At 39.7% G+C, this 24,035-nt stretch overlaps 1 protein-coding gene across 2 annotated transcripts in view; it reads right to left on the bottom strand.

Moving 5' to 3' along the window:
• The window catches only part of PDE3A (phosphodiesterase 3A), a 92,831-nt gene that overhangs the window by 40,419 nt on the left and 28,377 nt on the right, over positions 1-24,035 (bottom strand). For both annotated transcript variants that reach the window (XM_035550854.1, XM_035550855.1), the window contains exons 2-3: positions 3,024-3,284; positions 107-261 (exon numbers count right to left, since the gene is read on the bottom strand). In XM_035550854.1, the coding sequence (XP_035406747.1) occupies positions 107-261; positions 3,024-3,284 (416 nt within the window). The remainder of the gene's footprint in view (positions 1-106; positions 262-3,023; positions 3,285-24,035) is intronic.

Genomic DNA, 24,035 nt, shown 5'->3' with positions numbered 1-24,035 from the left:
CCATATTTTGGAGTCAGCACTTTTAAACGGTGGACATCATCGCACAGAACTAAAAAAAAATAATGCCCAAAGACAGTCATAAAAGAGAGATGAAGTAATCTGTAACCTGGATGAAGATGATTCATGAGGTTTGATGCTGGCACTGCGATCTCTTCTCACTGGGGCTGGTTCCAGTGTAGGTAAACCTGTGGCTGACGTTGTTGTGGTCCAAGTGGAGGACACTCGTCTCAGCAGTCCTGGAGGCAAACTTCTCCGTAAGCGCTAGAGAAAGATCAGGTGCTTAGAGTTTATATAGGCTTATAAAAGCTTTAAACATGCAGAAGAAAAACGTTGCTAGCATTTGATTAATTCTGCCTGATGATACCTGGTGAGGTACCTTTGGTCTGCATTTACCCAGGTATTACAGTGCCTACCTGCACTGAAATCAGCACAGGCTGGTGCTTTCAACACTTGGAGAGTCTGGACCTTCCTCCCTATTTTAAGTTACAGAAAAGCTATGCATCCACAGCCCCATAGCCATAGATGTTCAACACTTGTAGGTCACTGGAGTCAGCCAGTTTTGACAGTGCTCTTTAGAAATTTTAGAAATGATGTGGCCAAAGGCATGTCATCAGGGCCACAAAGACGACTGAGGGATTGAAGCATCTGCCACACACAGATAGGCTGAGAGAGCCATGATTGTTCAGCCTGGAGAAGAGAAATCTTAAGGGAGATCTTATCAATGTGAATAAATACCTGAATGCAAGGAGGGGAAGGAAGATGGAGCCAGGCTTTCTGAAGTGGTATCCAGTGATAGGATAATAGGCAGTGGGCACAAAAATACAGGAAATTCCATTTAAATGTAAAAAAATAAATAAATTACTGTGAGGATGATCGAACACTGGAATTGATTCCCAGAGAGGTTGTAGATTCTACTTGCATGCAGACATTCAAAATCTAGTTGGACATAGTCCTAGGCAACCTGAACTAGGTTTATCCTAGAGAACTTGCTCCAGATTCAAAATGCTTGAGATGGAGAATTGGACTAGATGATCTCCAGAGGTACTTCCAACCTCAACTGTTCTGTGATTTAAAATGTCATGAATGTTCAGACATCAAAAAGGCAAGGCAAGAAAGGCTGTAAGAAAAATAAGGTAGGGAAGCTTCTACTTTTTTTTTTTCCTGCTATACCTCCCCAATTTATAATAAAACTTTTATGATCTGACATTTTGAAAAACTTACAAAAAGCAACACTTTACAGAAGATTTTTCTTGGCCACTTTACATTTTTCTTTCACCTGATTCTTCCTTTTCTCCAGTAATAGGACTTGTATCATTTTTCCAAAGCTTTCAAAGGCAGACAGATAATAAGGGATGATGATAAAGAGTCTTTGTGGAGGATTCTACCATGATTTTATAAGATGTTTTTCTTGTAATTATTATGTCATTTTTATAGCTAAGAACTAAAATAAATGTCTCTGCAATTGAGAGCTTTGACTCTGCCAGAGGGTTAAGAGAGATAAGATGGAAGATACATGTGGGTCTGAAGCTCAAGCATACAGATAAATATGTTAACATGTTAACTCCATACCCAAAATACTCAGTGTCAGATGCTTAAGGTAAAGACCCTAAATCTATATTTAGACACACAAATAAAGGACTGCAAACATTAGTTTTATGAACCATAATGCATTCAGGTCAGTGAATTCTTCAGTCAAATTACTCCTCTGTAGCATTAACTGATTTCTTCATCCTTCATTTCTCTTTTCACTGGGTGTTATGCAATCACAAACTGGTATGTGTTCACTGTGTTTGCTCATGTGATGGCAGTATTATTCCATGTAATTTTTCTCCTTACAGCCTAGAGTATAGCCATTATAAACATGTACACTAAACTTAACTGGAACATGTGCTTCAAAACCTGTGAACATCCACTTATATGCAGTTGCTACACAGGCAAGAAAGGTAATAATTATCATCATTAAAATAGGTTTAAAAAAGACTCACAAGTGTTGCAATTCAGATGCCAGGAAATGCTAAAATGAGTGCTGTCTGTGATATTTGAACTATCAAATGTTAAAAGCATTTACTGTGCAATATATTTAATTGTACATGTGAAATCGCATGAAAAAAGTAGTTTGGTTTGGTTTGGACAGTGAAATGTAGGCCTCGCAGGACAGCTAATTAGCAATGAACATGCAATGCAAACTTCTTCAAAGCTGATATATTCTTTCTAGCTCCTAACTTCCTAAATGTGGATGGTTAACAATGATAATATCCCTGTTGAATTCCTGAGCATTCCTAAAGCCATCTGTCAAGGCAGTAATATATATATTTTTCCAGTTCAGTATTCTTTTTTGTCTCAAGATTATTTCTCATGAGCTCACAATATTTGTCATACTAATTATTGTCGTGATCTGTTTTTGTTTGTTTGGTATATCATTTTGAACTTGGTCCAAAGCCCATGGAGGTCATCACTAGCAACTTTTTTATTGACTTCTACAGGTTTTGCACCCCTGGCTAAGGGAAGGAAGAAAAGGCTGAAATTTGTACAAAAATGTAAAATTCCAACCTTCACAGTGGGCAAAAAGGTCCCTTACATTACTACTTAATACCCTGCTGTTCATTGAGTTTGATTGTCACCCCACATGCAGCGGCTCAAATATTTTGAGTGTGAGGGGAATTTCTGTGTAAGAATTAATGGGGCAGACTTGTGATTCGGATGCTGAAAGGCTTTTGCTTGTTCTGCTCCTAATCATTTTTCTCTCTCTTAAGCTCCAACCAACACCCACGAGGAAAACATGCACATCATCTGTGTGAATTATCTTTTGTCAAATATCATCTTCTAAAGATGCCTGAACCAAAGTTTAGCTGGCCATGAGTTGAAAGATACACAGGGATTGTCTTGCTATGAAAACCACAGTCTGTTTAACTGTTCACATATTGGAGAGTATGATTAGTGCATAAAATGATAATCTAAAGAGATCTCCCATTAATCTAGTGCTATCCCTTAAAGAAAGGTTAGAGTTACTGTCCAGTACTTACCTTGGGAATAGCTAGTTTTTCCCCTTTCTCTGGACATTCCTCTGAGTCAGAGCAAGTGTAGTTCTCACTGAAGGACACCAAAGGGTTCACCCTTGGTTTGTGGATGGCCTGGAAGGTTAACTGCGTATTAAGCAGGTTGCTCACTGTTCTCAGCGAAGTACACACATTGGGAGGCAATGAAGGGTCTGCTAGAAGGTCTGTAATGAGCCCATGTGCTTCTCCCATGACAGCGATATCCACTGTGATACTGGTACCAGAAGACTGAAGAGAACAAAAGTAGTACAGGTAAGGCAACAGAAATAATCAACCTCCTGAGCAGTATGAGAGGTAATGGTGAACTTTGTTAGCAACTTTTGTTAAATCCATTACAAACAGAATGGAAAATTAATAGCATGAAATAATTCTTTAAATAAATCATGCTGAATAGATCAAGCATCAGGCATAACGCTCACAGTCTGCGATGAGTTTAGAATTTCATCATATCTGATTTCCCAGCTTTCAGCACCTGCAGCTTACTTAATCCATCTGAATGAATTGTTCAGGCTCCCTACAGAGACATAGACAATGGCCAGGGGCTATTTGCACAAATAATTTTGCAGACATAGCTTAGGATGGGAGTAGTCCCTCTTGAAAGATGCTTTTCTACTGTCCACAGAGGAATCTAGGACAAGTAATTTATATTCAGTGATTATGCTTAGATGAATTAAATGAATCCCAAGCATATTCTGAGATTTTTAAAATAATTCCATGATGTTAAAATATAGCATTCTGGTGCAGTGGTCACAATGTTCTTCTCCAACCAAGTGTGTGTTGGGCAGTTATACCAAAATCAAAATAGAGCAAGAAATGGATTTTTCCAGTCCTTTTTTCATTCAGACAGAAGTAATGAGAATAATTACTCTACAGGCTTGTATGACCAGTTCAGGTGGTCCTTAGTCTCCCTTGGGTTTGAAATATATACCTACTTCACATATATCATTTAAAAAGAATTATTAACCAAAGTGATGTGTAAGCAGAAATAATACCAAGAAGCAGTTTGCACCGCTGACATATCTTGCATACCTTACTCAGTACATATACATAATTGTTCTGCACGTTACACACTGCAAACCAACTGTGGTCCAGGCAAACTGCCTTTGTACATGTAGCCAGGCCACACATCACGCACGCAGGGAATCTAACACAGCTGGAGCACTGGGCTCCCAGCACATGCACAAGAGGCTTGATTCATAACCGCATCTTTGAACTTCTCCAGATTTCCCAACATTCAGCAGCTCTAATTGCCATCCTTCCTGAAACCCAGTAGGGCAATACATTACCACTGACAGAAACAGTCCATTGCCAAAAGCACAATAGGTATCAAATCTGTGAATTGACAACTATATGATACAATTGCAGAAGACTGAGGATCTTTAAAATCTGCTAGGAGGGAGACTGGATCTGTACAGAAGCAGAATAAATAGAAAGGCATCAGGCACATTGTTTGTTGGTTCTGAACTATGAATACAGCAGTGACATTTCAGCCTCACTAGCTGGTGCGCTATAAATCACCATAAATTCTATGTGGAGTCACTGATTCAAAACACTCCGAACATTTTTCCTTTGCTATGCTTCTGAAACATAAACCCAGTCCTACTGTTTGGGGCTTTTCAGTAGGCGTATGTGCAGTTTGCCTGAGATTCCATTCCAGACAGTTTTGTACTCATCTGTTTTTGTGTATATCTTAGTGAAATCTATAATATGCAGTTTTCCAAATGGGGAAGTTATGCCTGTGAAAAGAGCATATGGGCTTCTTGGAGTGGCAGGTACTTAGCATGGAGAATTGGGCAGACTGCTTAGCAGGAGAGTGATCAGAGCCCTGGCCAGGAGTGACTCACCAGTGACATCATTTATGGACCTCACAGTACATCAAAGAACAGCAAAACCGAGCTTTACATAGCTTCACTCTCATGAAAGGCTTCACAAGCAATAGCAGAGCAATTCTAAGGAAACTGATATATTAGCTAGGTGTAGCTAAACCTCTCCACTCTACCTTCCCAATCCCATAGTGTGGGTATCATGTCCTTGGCAATAGCTGTTTCACTCCACTGATCCAGTCCTTATGTCCTACTTCTTGTTCACACAAAGGCAGTATCAGAAAATGGAACTCCACATTCCCCATCCTGCCATGCAACCAGAAAAAACTGCTTCTTCCTCACATTTCTGGTTGATTTTAATTTGCTATCATGACAAAGAAAAGAAACTACTTGATATACTGAAGTGCTTCTTCATCCTACTGAAAAAAAAAAAAAGGCTGAAGTTAATTTAATGGCTCTCTTCATTGCTTAATCTCTCAGGAGTCCATGCTGAAGATTCTGGCAGATGCTAAAGAAAATTCTTAAATTAAAAGTCAAGGCTTGGAATAGGAGGAATTAATTATCTGTCTTAGCCTCCACCATGTAAAACAGACCAAAGGGGAGAGAGGGAGAATACATCATTCGAAGTGCGATAGAAGCCTCATACTTTCAGCAAAACTGCATAATCTACAGTTTGAAATTCTATTAAGCCTGGAGCCTGGAGTTGTTGACTGCCGATCAGAGACAGAGATTAATACTTCAATGAAGTAAACACGTCTGACTCAGCGGGTCATATGCAGAGGCCCAGATTTTGTGCTGCAGTACTAATATTTTGCAAAGCAGCCAACATTGTTCTTGTTGATAAGCACCAAGTGCGGCAAGGGAGAGCCTTGCTCTTCTCAATGGTGTATTTCTGTCACACGGCCTCTGACACATGGGGAGGCCTTGAATCTGTGATCCATCAGGCTTGCCCAGCTCCAACACCGGGCTCTGCTGTATTACATGAGGAGCTGGTGCAGGGGCCACAGGGCCCCCAAACAAGGACGCCACATGCTGGGTATCATCCTGCCCCTGGGCTGTGCCAGCACCTCACTGCCAAGGACAGCCAGCACTCAGATCAGGTTAGGCACCTTACAAACAGCAACACTGCTGTTGCCCATGTCCCTGCCAGGGGAGATAAGTTAAATATTGTGTTATATGCAATTATTATAATATAAATATCATATATTGTAGTACAGTCTTGTTTGAAATACTTGTACTACTACCACACTCAATCCTTACAGCATATTTAAAAGGAGAAAAGATCATGCTTAAATTCGGTTTTAAGAAAAAAGCAGGAAGGGCTTCTCTCTTTCACCATTTTCAGTACATGAACACATTAACAACACATGCTAAATTTATAGTTTGTATACTAAAATTTAATTGAATTGAACCTCTATATACGAAAATATTTGTTGTTGTTTGTTTGTTTGTTTTCCTGGCAGTTTGAATATTTAATCAATTTCAGAATGAACTTTGAATACAATCAAACTACTCTGACTAGATAAAAATACAGATACTTAAATGACTATTTCCTTAAAACTATTACAAATTGAATGCACGAAACATTTTTAAAAACTGTATTTTTTGATTCTCTAATATAAAACAGTAAATTGCTGACAATTTTAGATTGACATCATAGTATATATGCATATACACCCATGTACAGATATATGTACAGTCTTTTTTAAGGGTAAAAGTGCATACAAAATCTATGCTCAGATTTGATATGTGGTTTTCTATTAATGTGCATAGCCCCTGCATGAACTGATCTGGATTCTTTCCAAACCATTTTACTCATCTAAACACAAAGGCCAGATACTTGGGAATACAGGCACGAATAATGTTTGCAATCAACAAAAACAAACAACCCTCTAACCTGATAAAAGAAAAGAACAAACCAAACCAAACCAACCAACCAAAAGCAAACAGCCATGCTAAAGTGAATTTTAATTTCACACTGGTGGGTATTCATTTATCAATCTATGCTAATAATTGTGAATTCAGTTTCCTCACAAGAATTTTGGAGAAGGCTGGCTTACTGCTCACTTTGTGACTTCATTCTCACTCTGATTTAAGCAATGTCATTCAGTGACTAAAACCAAAGAGTTCTAGGGTATGAGAACAAGAAATTGAACAGACAAGCAACAAAAGTAAGACCACACCAACTAAACATGCTCTTTGATAACTAAGTTAATGAGTAATATAAGTTCCCTACAATGCTGTAAAACAGTTGGTATTGTTTTTATTTTTATTTTTAATTATTATTTTATTTTGTTTTATTTTATTTTGTTTTTTCCTTTCTATTTTTAAACTGGCATTCAGGTGGGTATTTGAGGCTGTGGTACCACCTGGGAATCCCAGTGGATTCCCATTTTTTGTCTGTATTCAGTCTTCATTTTAGGTACAGAAATAAAAGAAAGGGGTTCTCTCCTAAAAAAGTCATATGGATTAAAAAAAAAAAAGTGGCAATATGACGGTAGAAAGCATTACAGAGCAGGGACAGACCCACACACTTCCTAGCACCAGCTGCAATCATCCATGTTTGCATGGGTGGGGGCTTACTGGGAACTTGTAAGAAAACTTTCACATACCATGAAGTGCCTGTATTGCCGCCAACTTACAATACCAAATCACAGGCAGCATGTCCTACTGTCACACTGACAATTTTTGTCAGAGCAGGGAACTTTTATCTTTTAGGAACACTCTTAAATGTAATATGAAAACAATGTTCTGGTATATTTTAATGATCACTTGGCATTTTCAGACTTGAATAATTCATTTTGGATTCCATAACATGGCTGGAACAAAAACTTTCAAAATTTGCATAACCTTCTGTATGCTTTTATATTACATTTTGCAAAATCCCATTTGTTTTCTTCTACTAAATTATATTATGCAAAAAAAAAAAATCTGAGAATAGTTTTTTACTCACTAGGGGAAAAAGCAGATAAAATTGTGCAGAAAAAAAAAAAGAAAAATAACAGAATCCTTTATTCATAAGACCTGATATATGAATTTGGTTTATAAATTGATCAGTTGACCCACCTGTGAACCAAATTTGATGTTCTTATACGTAATGGATGCTCTACTGCAAATAAAATTCTGTCCCCCACCTTTCCTCAATTAGTGTTCTGCATATGTTTTACAAGAAACTGGAATCATCTAGCTTAACTAAAAAAATACTTCTCTCTCTCCACCCCACAATAAAGGATGTCTAACATGACTACACTACACAAAACAGTCAAAATTTAAGCATAATAATAACATAATAATATCAGAAAGGAAAAAATAAAACAGTTATCAAATACAAACCACAAATCATTTCACATAACTTCACGTTGAAAAGTAAAATATTCATTTGCTGTGGCTTGTAGAGGGAAAAGCATTAAAGGCAGAGATGCTGGCCTTTCACCACATTACACTTGAGAACACTCTGTAAGTGAAAGAATGGGGGAGGCGGGAGGAGAAAAAGGAAAAGAGCAGCATCCAGCATATCTTCAATCTTCACACAATTATGAGCAACTATAAATCACAATTTGATATAGTTTCCAAGTCACATCATGAGCACTCAGGCCAAGCTGTCTGGAAACAAAATTAAAAGCAAATATAATTCTCCATTATTTTAATGTCCACAGAGCGATTTGAAGGGTAAACATGAATTGGCTTCTATGGAAATAATGAATCATTTTAAAGGCGCCACAAACTTAACTACTCCACCTTTCACTGGATGACTAAGGAGAAAAGAAAAGCATGCATACAATTCTTTGACATTCCGCTTTTCTGCATTTAAAGCTGCAGAACTGCCATCTTACTCAGACTTCTTATTTTTATTTTATTCCTATCTTGTCCTAACATGAGATTTGTGTTTTTCTCTTTGCCTGTGAACAATTAGGAGATTTCTGAGGATCTTTTTTCGTGAAGCATAGCATTTCCACTTCTGTCTGGAGGTGAACGTGCCACAAGCTCTGTCAAACAGGCATATTCTTTGGTAGGACAGAATACAGCACCTTCATTTTGTCCCAGCACACTGATCAGAGAAAACCTTCCCTAATCACCAGTGTGACCACTGATTTTGCTGTTGATGCATTAAAGCACCCAGAAGCACGTAACCATAAAACAATCTTGTGTGAGCCGTAGGGATTACAGTTCTGTCCCTGGGTACACGGCATTTGGGCTGGCATCACCATAACAACTGAGCCCTTCCTGGTAACAGTTAAGCTGAACTCTGGTCTGCTCAGGAGGAAATGCTGAGACCAACACACATGGTACACCTGCAGCCAGAGCATTCACCTGCACCATGCCGTAGGGGCTCCTAGGACCAAAGCGCAGCCAGCAGAAATTTTTACTAGTAGTTCTGCAGACAGAAGATCCAATAAAATGGAGCTCACTGTAGAGCTGTATTCTGTGCCCCCTCGGCACTCGCTGCAGTGCGATGACCCCGTTTCTTGACAACAGCCCTGTAGGTGCACGGTCAGGAGGAGGCAGACGTGCTGAGAGCTATGGGCACAGTGAGGAGCAGGTTTATACTTGTCTCCCCATAATCCCTCTCTGTGTTAAGCTTCCAGTCAGTTACTACCAAAAAAGGCCACTAATTTGGATCTTCCTCTGATATCCCATCATACGTTGTAACAAGACTTCTAGGAAGATAATAATCTTTGGTGCTTCTTCCCATCTGTCAAATTTGCTTTAAACCATCAGATGGCACTATCACATAAGCCTACTTTGTTCAGAAAACCAGTATGAAAACAACACAATTTTTAAATGGCTCTAACATTTAATCTATTCGGCATAGTCATGACTTTGCAAATCATGAATATGGAGTCTTTCAGAAAGAGGCAGGTTTTGAGGAAGAAACACCTTGCTTCTCTTACAAGATCTGTGGAATGCATCTCAATGTTCACAGCAAACTTCATTGGTGGCTGCAGGCACCATCTCCATGTCCTGCACCCCTATTTTAGGTGGCAACATTCACAGAGCTCATGGCTAACGCTGACTTAACTTCTTCCATTACAGGACCTTTCAGTTTGTGATAACTTTGTCAGCCAAAGAGCTCAGACTCAACTGGCCCGTGCCAGGTATTTGCCTGGGGTGAATTATTTCAACATTTGAGAAAAATTGTTCAGACGTTTACAAGAACACTGCTGGAGTGTTTTATTCATGCTAAGAAATCTTAGTAAACTGATACCATTTAATCTGCAGCAGGCACTGAGTGTGCGTTAAGGCCTTTTGCCTTCCCTGGGGGAGGAAAAAAAAAAAAAGTTGGTCTCGCATGATCTCTGTGGTTGGCCAGAAACCAGCCACTAAACTGCCTGAGGCTGCCGCTGGCCCTACGTGTGCACACCTCCACACGCTACTCACATGCCTCATGTGCTGTGCACAACATCCCAGGGGGCAAAGAAATAACACATTTAATCCAAAATTGCACTGTCGGTCTCCAGCTCAGACTTACACCTCAATTATTCTCCCCTCTTGCTAAGGGACAAGGTCATGGTAATTGTTATCACTGCAGTGCTGTTATAATTGTTATCACACTGCAGTGATTGCTCCTCTTCCCAGTGCCTAGGCTTGGGTGAGCATCTCCCTTGCACAGCTGCTCAGAGGGAAGTCTGTATCAGAGCTTTAGCAGCAACATCTGCTTTAAAGCAACAATATGCAGGAGAGTCTTTTGCATATCATAGGTAGTAGGCAACCTGACATTATGAATACTCAGGGGTACTTAAAAAGAAAAAAGAAAAAAAAAAAAGAAAATACATATCTTAGAATACATTTTAGTCCTAAGTAGTTTTGGTGCCATCTGTAATTTTCAAGGGAAATTCACATCTTGCTCTCAGGTCACCTAAACAAGCTTTATTGGATTTTTAAAACGCAACAAAAGTAAATCTTTTTGCAGTTGTTGGCAGACAAATAAAGACAAAGAAAGATGCACATGCACAAATCATCTCAAGGAATGGGGTCATTAGTTTTGGTAAGATTTGAGACCCAGAACTAGGAAGCCTTCATCTGAGTGAATTCACGTACTGGATGTAACCCAAAGCAATGGAAGAATTCCCCACTGTCTATATCTGACAGAAGGCACCTCAAATTTACTAACTCCACCAGCACCAGTGTAAAGTAGTACCTGGTTTTCCATGTTCCCTTCTGCCCCAGTGGGACATAAGTATCTCCCCCCAGAAACCACAGGGGAAGGGGGCAGGGGGCTGTCACCCAGAGCTTGTGGTGTTGGTAGCACCACTGCTCTGCAGGACACCAGGATGGTGCAGGGTGTGCTGGAACCAGATGCACTTGGGCTTGGCCTCAAGGTCCAGGGGAAGTTCCAGCTCAAAAAAAAGACTCGTGGAGGAGTTCTGGTGACTGTCTGCATAAGGCATTCCGCAAGAAGGATCCAGGGAGAGCAGCTCCTGGATGGAGGCAAGAGCACAGGGCAAACTTCCTGGCGAAGAGCCACCGTTTGCAGCTTGGAAACCTTGTGGAAACTCTTACGCTTATGCTTGATGTTCTCAGCAGAGCCTCAGAAACTCAGTCACCCAATTCCCAGGGACTTTCCATGTGATTTGACTGCCTAAAAACCTTAAACTATCATGACTATCTCAGTCTGAAGAACTATTTGATGATGTAGAGCAGATCACAGATTCAGCCATAAACAGTCGTGGCTTATTATTTAAGAAGTAGACACAACTCCATCTAAACTCAGAACTTTAAAAATTATTACTTTTCTTTAAAACACAGCAGACGGAAAAAATTATATTCTAAATGGGGCTCAAATCTGCTTTGAATAACACAGACTGAGGAATACAATTCTGTACTACAGAGACTGTCCTCAATTGTCTTAACATTATTGTTCTTCAATTTGTACATCAGATGGTCACAAATTGGTAGCTTGAAGCTGATAGTTTGCGTTCATGTGAAGAAAACAGTGACAACTGTCTTCAGTCTCAACTTGAGATGCAGTAATACCAGCTGGGGCCCAGCAGGAGCAGGACGCAGGGTGCACACGTTGCGGAAGATATGCCATCTATTAATACCTGGTGATCTTACCCATGTGAGTTTACAGTTCCAATAACCCAACTGCCTGCTTAGCACAGGAAGCTATTTTGATTCTACGGTGAACTGAAACACAGCTGCCAAATACACAGCATGAGTTAAAAAAAGATCCATTGAAAGCAATAATCACCATTCTGCCTCCTGTGTACTAACTAATCCTCCCACATTTTCAACTTGACAGTCTCAGTTACACTAGAACAAAGCCAAAGGAACTGTATACTCCCGTATTTTATCCCTTTCAAAATATCTCACCTCTTTCAGGATGCAGCTTGGGAAGTGACATCACAATTATCAGCAAGTTGCAGAAATACATATGAAAACTAAAACTAAAACTAAAAGTTCATGTCCACCTCAGTCCTTTACCATGGACTGTTTAACAACATTAAGCAGAACAGTATTATTAAATACCACTAAAGCCATAATGCAAATATATTAAGATAAAAGATTTTCTTTGGGGGGTGGGTGGGGGGGTCTGTCAGAGAATTGCTACGGAGAATATCAAGTATGTTCTTAAATACTAGAAGTGAGCTGGCATAAATTGGGGAAGAAATCAAGAAACTGGGGAAAAAAATTGAACTCTGAGGTTTAAAGAACAATTCAATGAGTCTTGCAAACCAGAATAAGACAAAAATTAGAATCTAGAAAATCTTCATCACTGAAGTTGCAGATAAAGTGTCTTTAAAGTTCAGTTTTTTCTTACTGAAATTATGACATGGATTTGGAAATTAGCCAACTGTGTATCTTGTGCCATATTTTGCATGTGCCGTAGGAAAAAGAGCAGGAAGATCTCATGAAACTCTCCAGGCAGACAGAACACTAACGATATTTAGTGGTTGAGTTTTCAGAGAGTGCTTTCACTTATACCAAAGGCAGGCGTAGATACTCTGAACTTTTTGAAAAGGATAAAATCCGAGGTTATGAAAATCAAGTGATTGCCTCACTGCAATCAAATTGGTCAAATTTTAACACTGTTTTCTTCTCCATCAGTCCTCGTGGTTTGCATTATTTTATCTCTCCTGATTTAGAGTGCTCACACTAATACCAGTTAATAACCATCTAGCCTCCTCCTCCTCCTCATGACTTTGTCACTAATGAACTCCTCTGTGAAAAGAATTAAACATTTTTCTTTAAGACTCGGCTTTGGATTCTTACATTATGACTCATCCAAGAAAAGCAGCTTTAACCTTAGGGACTTACAGCCCCCAAATCCTTCATCATCAGCACTGAAGAGTTGTGATTTCTCTCAAGAACAAGCTACTTCAACATCTAAAACCAGGACGTGCAAATGGCACACTAAGCATGCACTCACTATATGTGAAAATCACCTACCTCTCCTAGATTACATATGGGAAGATACTTCAGTGAAGATCAGAGAAGAGAGAAACAGTAATTCATGTACAAGAAAAACAAAACACTATCCTCTACATGTCTTCTGTGATGTTAAAATGATTTTCTTTGCTTAGCACAGATACAAGCTGACAGACCAGCAAGCCCTGAGGACTGTTTCCAACCTACTTCATTCTTGACCTGCAAGGATTTACTTAAAGACACACTAGGTTATTTTATACTATAGGCTTACTTTGCCTTTGTTGTCACAAATGAGAAAAAACATTTCCATGCTGAGATATAAGGTGTACAGCTGATCACAGCAAGAGGTCAGTGGCTGCATAAAATGGCCATTTTTCAGTCCAGAGCTACTGGTCTGGCCTACAATCTATGAACCAGATGCTAAAGGCTGTGTGACTTTCTAAGCAATCTCATCAATCTTTAACTTCTTTTCCGAATCTGGTGACTGATTAGTACTGGGTATCTGCACAGTTTTAGTCTAAGTAAAGACCTCCTTTCAGCTGGTGGCTTTTAGGTTGTGAACAGCTCTTGACTTGCACTTAAAAAAAAAAAAAAAAAGGGGAAGAAAGAAAATGCAGATAATAACCCTAGTTATGATATGTTGATTGCTTCTCAATTCAAATTAGAGATTCATCCGTCTGTGCTTCTGATTCATGAACATCTAACTACACCGAACTCTGAGCACCTGGCTCAGGATCTGCGCTTTTTGATGAGGGTCAAAACACTTCTATGCTTGGAAAGCTTGGATTCAAATTCATGTCTAAATTTAGCAGCACTGGCTTCTCATTTACAAAAGACAACCAAAGCCATAAAGACCAAAAAGCAGATCACGAAGCATTGGTGCTTACACTGGCAATCCATCTAGACAATGATTTCTATTTCTACACTGATATATGCTTTCTGTTTGGATGTAGGTGTTAAGAAAAAAAAAAAAAAACGAAAAAAACAATTGTGGGTTACACATGTGACCCATATGTTATTTAAAATGCTAAATTTTAAAATGTTAAATGTACACATATTACTTAAGATGTTGAATCCCTTTGCAAAGTTGAATTTCAGTGATTCGTCTGAATATACTCCAGTGAGAAATGAATGATGATACATTAGTGAGTGCAAAAGAAGCCCTTATGATTACTGAACAGATTAGGTAGGCTGAATTTGGTGGGACAAGGTGACCCACTGAAACCCCAGCAGTAAGACTTTTTCTGAAGTGTCACGAGAAATACCGAAATCACATTTAAAAGAGAACAGGTGAGTGGAGTCTGCTTAAGTCATTGCATCTTTCTGAGCACACTGCCAATACTCAGGCAAGCATCCTGCTGGTACTCACACTCTGGTACAGGTGAGGCTCAAAACATTCCTACCTCTGCTGCTGCTGAAGAACCATGTGCTGCTATGGTGAAGCTAGAAGATAACTATCAAGTCCTACATTACCACAGAGTCAACTCAAAATAAAGAGCACTGTCTGATGGGTAAGTCACCTGCGGCACTGACATCTATTACTTTTCAGACAAGTAATAAGGTACCTCTGCCAGGGGGCATGCACATGCAAGTACATGCAGAACCAAGCATTTCAGAGCATGCAAATTCTGCTGAGGGTGGCAGCAGCACAGAGAGTGTACTACACTGCCCAGGCAGCTGGCACACAGCGTACCACACAGGTACCAAATCCCGAGGGGTGAAGCCCACCAATGACAGAAGAGAGGTCCTATACACAACCTAGCCACCAGCTACCACTAGGCGCATCAGTGCAGAGATCTTGCATCAACGCAGCGCATCTAAGTGCAAGAAAAGTAACAAGTGTGGAAACCTAAGGAACTATGGAGAAGTATAGAGAATACATAAAAGAAGGACCAGGGATCAGGAGGAAGAGGAAGACATATTGATAAGTTGAAATCAAAGAGGAGGACACAAGGAGGGCTACTTTCAAATCAGCTGGCATTAGTGCCTTAAAACCACACAGAAGTTCATGTTTCCTGGCAGATGGGTTAAAAGGCTGCTCTGAATTTTTAAAAGGATGTGTAGGAAAGCAGTATCAACATGTAAATCTCTCCTTTATCATTGAAAAGCAACTGTTTGAAAAGGTACACCAGTAACAAGTTTTGGTAGTTTAACTCAACAGGAATCTTACTAATCAGTGGACTTATTACTGAGCTATTTGCTGATAACACTTCACTTTCAATCACACAAATTTGCCAAAGAGCTGTCTTCCACAAAGAACAACAGTGTCCTGAGAAACTAGAAACTGGGTTTCAAGCTAGGCAGCTCAAGTGTTCTCACTTTATTGACAACTTTATTGTCAATATTATGTACCATGACAGAAAGGTATTGGTTTGGGAATTTCTGACAACTTAAAGAGCCTATTTTAGCTTTGTTTCAGCAAATTTAAAACATTTTTTATTAAAATATAGGAATGAGAATTCATTTCAACTTTGCAAAATTTAAATCTTCACTTTGAAAATGTTGAAACAAACTTACTCTTTTCTTTTCCTTTTTATTTCCTCTGAAAAGATTATGACTTCTTATCTGCAAAACAGCCTGGTACCCACATTTGCACTTTTTGCCACATCAGACTTCTGCAGAGCCTTAGTGTGTCGCTTGCATTCACAGGTTCTTTGTTGATTTAAGTGGGGCTGATCCATAACTGACTAGACCCTGAAGATGACTTCAGTATTCAGGTTTGCTAAGAGTAGTGACCTAATGTAAGATATTTAAGTTAGAATTCTCCCTCCACAGTCAGCTTAACTTTAAGAGGCGACTCAATAACAAACATGTAAGACCACTTTGATCACAAGGAAACACTTGACTTCCTACCATTGGCCTTGTTGAAGAGCCATGTACATCTCTCACTGCCAAGCTTTACGTAAACATATTTGTTAACTTACTGAAACAGACAATGAGCAAAATTGTTTGCCATACAGTACTCTAACAAAACTGATGAAGAATATGCATTTAGCCTTCCTACGTCTGTATTATCTCCCTGACTGCTTCAATCTGAGTGTTACCGGTAGTCCCAGACACCGCTTTTATTCTATTGAAGTTAAAAAATAAAAAATAACTCTACTGACCAATTCTCTCTGCATACACTCCTCTGCTGCTCCTAATGCATTTGGTGGGATTTTGGGCAACAACATAAGTTCTCCAGAAAAAAAAATACTTTAGTTAATTATTTGTTCTTTTAAAAGAACAAATTCCTAGCAAAATGCAAATTCCTGTAATTGCTAACAAAATGCTAATACAGAGCAGGAAACATACAACAGTAATGCTCACACTGTGCAACACTGGATTTTGCCAGTAACATGAAGCCTGCCCTTAATCTGAATATGAATTTATTTGTATCCATCTCCTCTTTTATTGCAAGCAAAAATGGCTGTAGAGAGCAGAAACATTCTATCTGATATTAGAGCCAAATGAAACAACTTCACCAAATTAAACATGTTCAAAATTTATCCACTTGCCCTTTTAATCTTCACTGATAGATCAAAGATATATGTTGGATTTCCTGTCAATAAAATCAAGGTGGCATAAGAAGGCAACACGATGAGGTTCCACTTTGTTCTGCTTTTTAGGAAAGATGCTTTCAATCAGGAAGGAATTTCTCTGACATGATACAAATATGCCTTTAAGCCATAACTAACTGCCTAATGATCTAATTCTATACAGACCCAAAGTAATATACCTCACACTTAAAGATGTTAATAGCTCAGTTTAACTTGGGGGATGGGAATTAATTGGAAAGAAAGGAATTAACATTTAGTTTGCCTTTTTATAAACAGAGGAAAAAAAAATGCAAATCAAAAGCTGTCTCTAAAGGCTAGCTAATCCTTTGTGTATAAAGAGAACCAGATGAGCCCGTGCCAGTTAAGAACAAACAGACAAGTTGCAAATAGGACTTCATATTTAACTCCAAAGCCTGATTTGTGTGGATTTAGGTGTACTTAGTAACCAGGCAAAAAAGATAATAATCTCATTCTGACTCTATGTATGATTTAGGGGTTTCTTCTCTCCTTTAAGGGCTTACTTATGTGATCAGCCTAAATGAGAAGCAATTAAAAGATGTCTTGCCAAGTGCACAGAACAAATTATTTTACATAAAACCCTTCCACTGACATACTTCTAACCACACACAGTAACTATTTTTGCTTGTAAAATGACGTTCATTTAGGTCTGTATAAACTATTTATGAATCCACCTTTAACACAGCACAATGTTTCCTCCACGCACTGAGCTGACAGCAGCGCAAAACTCCACACGGCTCCAGAAAAGCTGTCTGGCCTCTGCTTCCCCTCCGGCAGCAGCAGCCTCATCAGGGACGGTCCAGACACCAGCCCTTTGTTACTGATGAGAATGTAACGAGGAGATCAGAGCACAGGTCGTCTGCTGGAATGGAGCCACTGCCTCGTTTGTAAACCGAGCAATGCCTACCGGGAGTTCCCAGTGGGATGGAGCGAGGAAGCCTGCAGTGTCACTACTCTTTCTGATGGTCGCTGGCTCCCAGATCGTCTGCTGGTGTCCCCGGGGGCAGGGGCATCAACAGCACAGGAAAAGGGGAGAGGGGGCTATGTGGCACAAGTATGAGGACATCCAGTTGCTGACGTGAAAAGCACAACGGGAGAAGGGGATGCAAGCTTCACAGAGGACATGACAGTGAGAAATTTGTGGAACAGCTGGTTTAAATACACAATCAATGCTAAAGCACAGATACTTCCATAAATAAACACACCACACCACCTGGATACCTGATGCTAGGTAACTGCTTAAAGGGAGTCAGGGCTTCAGAAAGGGTACAACATAACAACAGTGGTGCAACTGAGCAGAACTTTTAATACATCCCATTATGATCATGTAGTTTTATGTGTGGAAAAGACTTTCCTAGGTATCACCAGATGGCACTATTCTTCCTTCAAATCGTGACTTTACCTCTGTTGTGCACATAACATGCTACCATCGTTTTGGGAGGAAAAAATTCTTAATCCTTTTTTTTTTCTTTAATATATATGTATTAGTCCAGTAGCCTCTTGCTGTTTGCAGTCTTTCCAATGATCTTAAAAACCTTGTATAAACAGCAAAGAAATCACTGCATCTGGGGGACATGGAGGGAATCTCATAACATTTTCAATTGACCCTCATGTAAAAATGTTCTGCAGTAGAAGGATTACAGACATTTCTGTAGGAATACAAAACTCCCCAGCAATAAATGCAGTGCTTGACAACTGTATTAAGAAAGCAGAATGTCTTTCAAGAAGTAAGTCAAGGATAGCATACACATACACAAATATATCCTTTTACCCTCCATTTCTTATGTATTCTACCAGAGCTGCTAAAGATGCTAAATTAATAATTATGCTGTGTTTAGTAAGAAAGCATTCCCTAAACTTGTTGAAGATTATTTTACTTACTTAATATTTATCTGTTTATTGTAAAATAGAGCTGCTGAGATTATCCACAAACAAATTGTATTGGAGGATAGAAAATTAAATAATATTGCAAAAAATGCTAATAAAGAAACTGCAAAAAATGAAAAAGACAGTGCTTGCCTGTGCATGCTCATGTAAGCATGATTTATGTCAGCTTCTTGGATGTGGTTTTCAAGAGGATACGAACTGTTTAGCACCAAGTTTGCTATTAGGTACAAGGCTCCAGTGGCTATGGAAGCAAATTCAGAATGCAGCTGATTTGGAAGTACAGAAAGGGCACATTAAAACTGAAGTCTCAAAACCCTCTCATCCTAGGTAGGTAAGGTTTTTTGTTGTTGTTGTTTTTTCTTCCCAGCCCACCAAAGGACTCATCTGCACTCAAGAGTTTACAAATTGGTAACTTCAGGGGCAAATTTAACTGCAGATTGACTCCTCTAACTTCAGCTGATGTCACAGCAGAACTGAAGTTTGCCTGCTATGCTTGAGAGTTGAATTCCCTCACAAAATGTATTTTTGTTTTTCTCCAAGCAACTCCCCCCCTTTCAGCTCCTAGAATTTGACAGGCTGCTTCCTGTTCCATGATCTGTGAATCACGATGCAAACGCCAATCGCTACTCCCCTGTGAAATTAAATTAGGTATCAGAGCACAGCATGAGCAATAAGTTTCCCTGAGACGCCAGCCCTAAAGAAACTGTACTCCCTCTTCCCCCAGCTGAAGAACGGAGTTCTGAAAGCAAGGTCAAGTTGGTTATTACTCTTTGTAGTCTGCAGCCTCCACCAGTCTGCTCAGAGCCAGCTTAAAATAATTTCTCCACTTCCTAGTCATGAGTATAATGGTACCAAATTTAAAGAGTCCAATAATTCATTATATTTATTTGTGTGTTCCTCTGTAACCACTTAACACCATGTGAATTGCAGCAATGCTTAACATACACAGAATACCATAATAAATCACCAGAACTTAGTGCATGTCATACAGCTGGAAAATTGGTAAGACAAGGGTAAGCAATATTAACACATGGCTTATCGAGCAGGAAAAGGGGAGTATATGCGATGTTGCTGTTTCATGCCTTTCAATAGCACTTTGTTAAGCCATAAAACATTCACACTTGGAAAGATCATAGGGTTATGTTGCCCTGTATTATTTTTTTTCAGACTGATGCCCCTTGGTAACTTACACACATCTTTGTCACTGCAGTGTACTCTGAGCAAGGAAGCACCATGGGGGAAGATGAAAGCGGTAGAAAATAAAACAGTAATGTATGAAAAGCTGGTTTGTGAACAAAGATTATTGTACATTCTGGAGCCTTTGGAAATTGGTTTAGAGGAGATTCAAACCGTGCTCGAGCCTAACCAGACTACTTAGCCTCCTTTCTGCATCACCACAGAGCCCATGGGATCCAGCCACTTGCTTCATGGAAAAATAACAAGTTTCATTCTCATTCAGAAATGTATTTCTCCTTCCTTTGGCCTGAGAAACCAGTTCAAGGACTAGATTGGTCATCTGCAAGAAGCATGAGGCCTCCACTGCCGCCTTCTTCAATATCTAGTCTGATCAGGCTTTCCCTTCCTCAGCATCCATGTGCTCCCCTGTGGGTTTTGTAGGTTCATCCAGGATCATTTCCTCAAGGTCTCAGTCCCCTGGAAATCTAATCACAGTCCTTCTCTTCTGGTTTAGCTGCCAGACAAGGACTGCTGTCAGAGTTACCACATCAACAGGAGATTGTTGTGGACTTCAAACACTGCAAGGTCCCCTGCCCAGCTGCTGCAGGGATGGCTCAAGCACAGCAAACTAAATTGGTTTAATCTTGTGCATCTAGTACTGAGTTACCAGTCATCTCTAAAGGAGTATAAAAGGACTAAGTTCCATGTCAGTGCATAGATCATGTCAGAATCCATGCTCCAATTGTATTGTCTGAAAACTTCAAAATCTAAACCCAAATAGCTGCTCTTTGCTGCTAGTACTTATCACAGTGTTCAGCTTGCACATTTGTTCTGCAAGTTACTGAGTCACCTGCATCTGAGAGACTGTTAAATCACCTCAGAGCCAAGCCATAGGTCTGTTTATTGCCCTAAGTTCTCAAAAGTATCCTTCTGTCATTAGAAACAAAAACAAACTCTGCAAAGCACAACCATCTGGAAGCTTTCAATATCTGGTAGCCAAATGAATGCGGAGCAAAACCTTCATCTATGCATACCTCTTATCAGATCCACTTAAGGTAACAATATCCCACAAAAGGCCCTCTGGGTCTCTGGAAAGTGCAGAGGACTCGTTGCCTGTACAGTTAGCAAAAGCTTTAGACCATTTCTGGGAATGCAAATGAATAGGATCCACGTGACCCCAGTAATAAAAGGCTCCTGTCTCTTTGCAAAGCATTGAAATGCCATCTGGCAATTTTGTTGACGTCAGCAGGCACAGAAAAACAACAACCACCTCCCCCAAAAAAGCAAAAGCCTTGAGCAGGAGGGGGAGGAATTCAGCCTCCCTCTGTGCGTGTGTACTTCAGGCTGGTGTTACTAAAAACCTGCAGCAGCAGCAGCAGCAGCAGCAGCGCTGTCAGCTGACAGAGCGGTAATTCTGTGGCAGCCAGCGCAGGCAAGCATGTTGTTTTCTCCCACGTTCACCTTTGCAGATCTCCTCTGAAAAATGGGGTCTCTCTTGCTCTCCTTAAGCTATTGAAGATTTTCAGAGTAACTGGTTAAGTCTCATGAGAAAAAGACATCCGTTTTCTTGGGGGGGGAACTGTTGCAAGCACACGGGGTAATGAAGAACACCAGGCATCTAATCTCTGACCTGGCACAAAGCAGGAGTCTGTTACCTCGTGGTACTCTCCCTCCATCGATAAGTCCCAAAGCACACACAGAAAGCAAACATCAAAACAACTCATTTTTATATCACTGAGCAGTCACGAGTTCCTTGCCCCTCAAAGAGACAAAGCATTAAGCTACATGAACTATATCCTCTCCATTATTCTGTCTTGTCACAGTCAGGTTGCTGAAAGTTTGTACACAGGGAACAAATCTCTCAGGGTAGACTGCAGGGAAAGATATAAGGCTTCCAGCAACACCCTGGTAAATTTGCAGAGTATGGAAAAAGCACTACTCATTTTGGCTACTTTGACTTAATTTCTTGCACATTCATCTGGAACATGAGGAAAGAAGTTCTGTACTATTTATGTAAAATCTCACACAAATGTTTCAAGATGACAAATGATAAATGACCCTGGACACCACATGAATAATGTTCAAATCCTGCAGGGATAATATTATATGCTGCAGCTACTAATTTTATATTATATTTAATAGAAAGCATAATATTGCTCCCAAGAATTACATGCCACACGAACACAGAAGCAAAACAAAACAAAAAAACAACATACATTAATGCACAAAACCAACATTTTAAGTTCTTAAAGCAAGTTCCCTTTCTTGTGATGAGCTAAAATAGTACTGTCAATACACATGCGTGCAGACTAAGTCAGCCATCTTTTCATATTAATGTATATTCTGCTGTTAGCAAAGACTCCTTCAGTTATTTCCAATCTCCACTAACAAGTCATGCAAAAATGCAGAAAAGGGCAACAGGACAACATCAGAAACCAAACACCAAGAGGATGGATGTTTCCTCCATGTGTCATATTTAAATCTTGAAGTGAGGAGCTTCAACTTTCAATGAGGGATGTGAAATTTTACTGTAGCTTTGAGAAAGAAACTGAATACCCTCAACACTGTTTCCCAACAGATGTGGACCCAGAACCACCCAAAATGGGTGATGACTGGGGGGGAGAGATGGAGGGAGGAGGCTGACCTGTCACATACTTCACATACTCTAAGTTGTCCCACTGGAGTGGCATCACATAAAGCATATTCCTAAGGTTTTACAGGACCAAGGTCTCTCTGACTGTATGTAATGTATGTAAATGATGTATGTAAAATGATGTATGTAAATCTGTCTGAAGTAATAATCCTTTTTTTCCCCTGCTCACTCACCATTTTCTCCCTCCTTCACCACGTCCTCTTACTGAATGAAACTGAGGCATTTTTGCTTACTAAACTGCTCTTTGAATTCCTAATCTCTGCCTTAGTGTAATTTTTTAAGAGCAAGTCAAAGCAGCACTGTGTAAATAACTGAATGAGACAGCTCTGTGTAGAAACTGGAAAGTTTTCCTTGCTCACATCTTAAGCTCGAAAGCTTATGCTCAATTCAATTACGAAAATTTATGGGTAGTCCACAGTTTCTCCCCAAATCCTTATGTTCTCAGGCAGCCAACCCAGAAGTGAACAAACCCCCAACAAGTGACTACTGTCTGCTACCATATGGGCAATTACAAGGAAAGTGTGTGTTTAATTGAGTTAGTCATAAATCCTGATATGGGAGTGAATCAGAGGGTGGAGAAGAGATACAGGTATTTTCTGCTGCCATTTCAGCAAATGTTATGTTTAACATTTCTTTGCTGACTTCATAAAATACATAAATAACAAAAACATCCTTCCATAATTTTCTGGGTATTAAGCCCCCACTTGAAGCTGTAGGAGAATAAACTTACAGCTATGAAGGTGACAGACGGGACACAGATTTTCTGAATCCTTCTTCCATCCCTCAGATCAATATCACTTCATGTCTGCTTTAAATATAAACTATTTTCAAACTACACAACTAAATCCCACTCAGTGATTCTGCCTACAGCAATCTGCAGCAGAGCTTACATTCCGCAATAAGTAAGAAATTTTCATGCCTTCTTTCACTGGTTACAGAATACTACTTCAATGAACCCATGAGAAATACAGTCCCCATACCCAAATAGCTTGTCCATATTATTGCTTTATCTCCAAAAGAAGCAAGATGCCTCAACATCCACTCCAATCCCTCACTCAAAGGCAAGGCAGTCTCCCAGCATGAATGTGAGAAGTGTGAGCATTTCACCTTCTGAAGCTCTTGAAGATCCCAGAGCTCCTCAACTAAGATGAGAAATGGCTGTTGTGACACTTCCCAGGAAGACTCTTAGAAGCTCCACTCTAACAAACTTTCAGCTCCTAGTTATCACAAAGTCCAGATGGGCAGCCAACACTCTGGATTCCAAAGTGAATTTGTTTCAGGCTTTGTAAGGACTATTCAGACACTGACATTCCCCGTAATATGCATACACTTAATGTAACTTATTCAAAGGGATGCTGTCATTGACTAAAGGAAGTGGCGTGGGAGGAAATCAATGCCACGTGCAGATTCTTTTCCACAAACATTTGTTTATTCTTGTATGGATAGCGCTTCTTAATTTTCGGTTTGTTGTGGGGCATTTGAAAAATCCACATCTCCGCTCAACAGATAAATC

Source organism: Cygnus atratus, chromosome 1 (genome assembly GCF_013377495.2).
Source record: "Cygnus atratus isolate AKBS03 ecotype Queensland, Australia chromosome 1, CAtr_DNAZoo_HiC_assembly, whole genome shotgun sequence".
NCBI classification, from domain to species: domain Eukaryota; kingdom Metazoa; phylum Chordata; class Aves; order Anseriformes; family Anatidae; genus Cygnus; species Cygnus atratus.
This window is presented reverse-complemented; position numbering and strand designations above follow the sequence as displayed.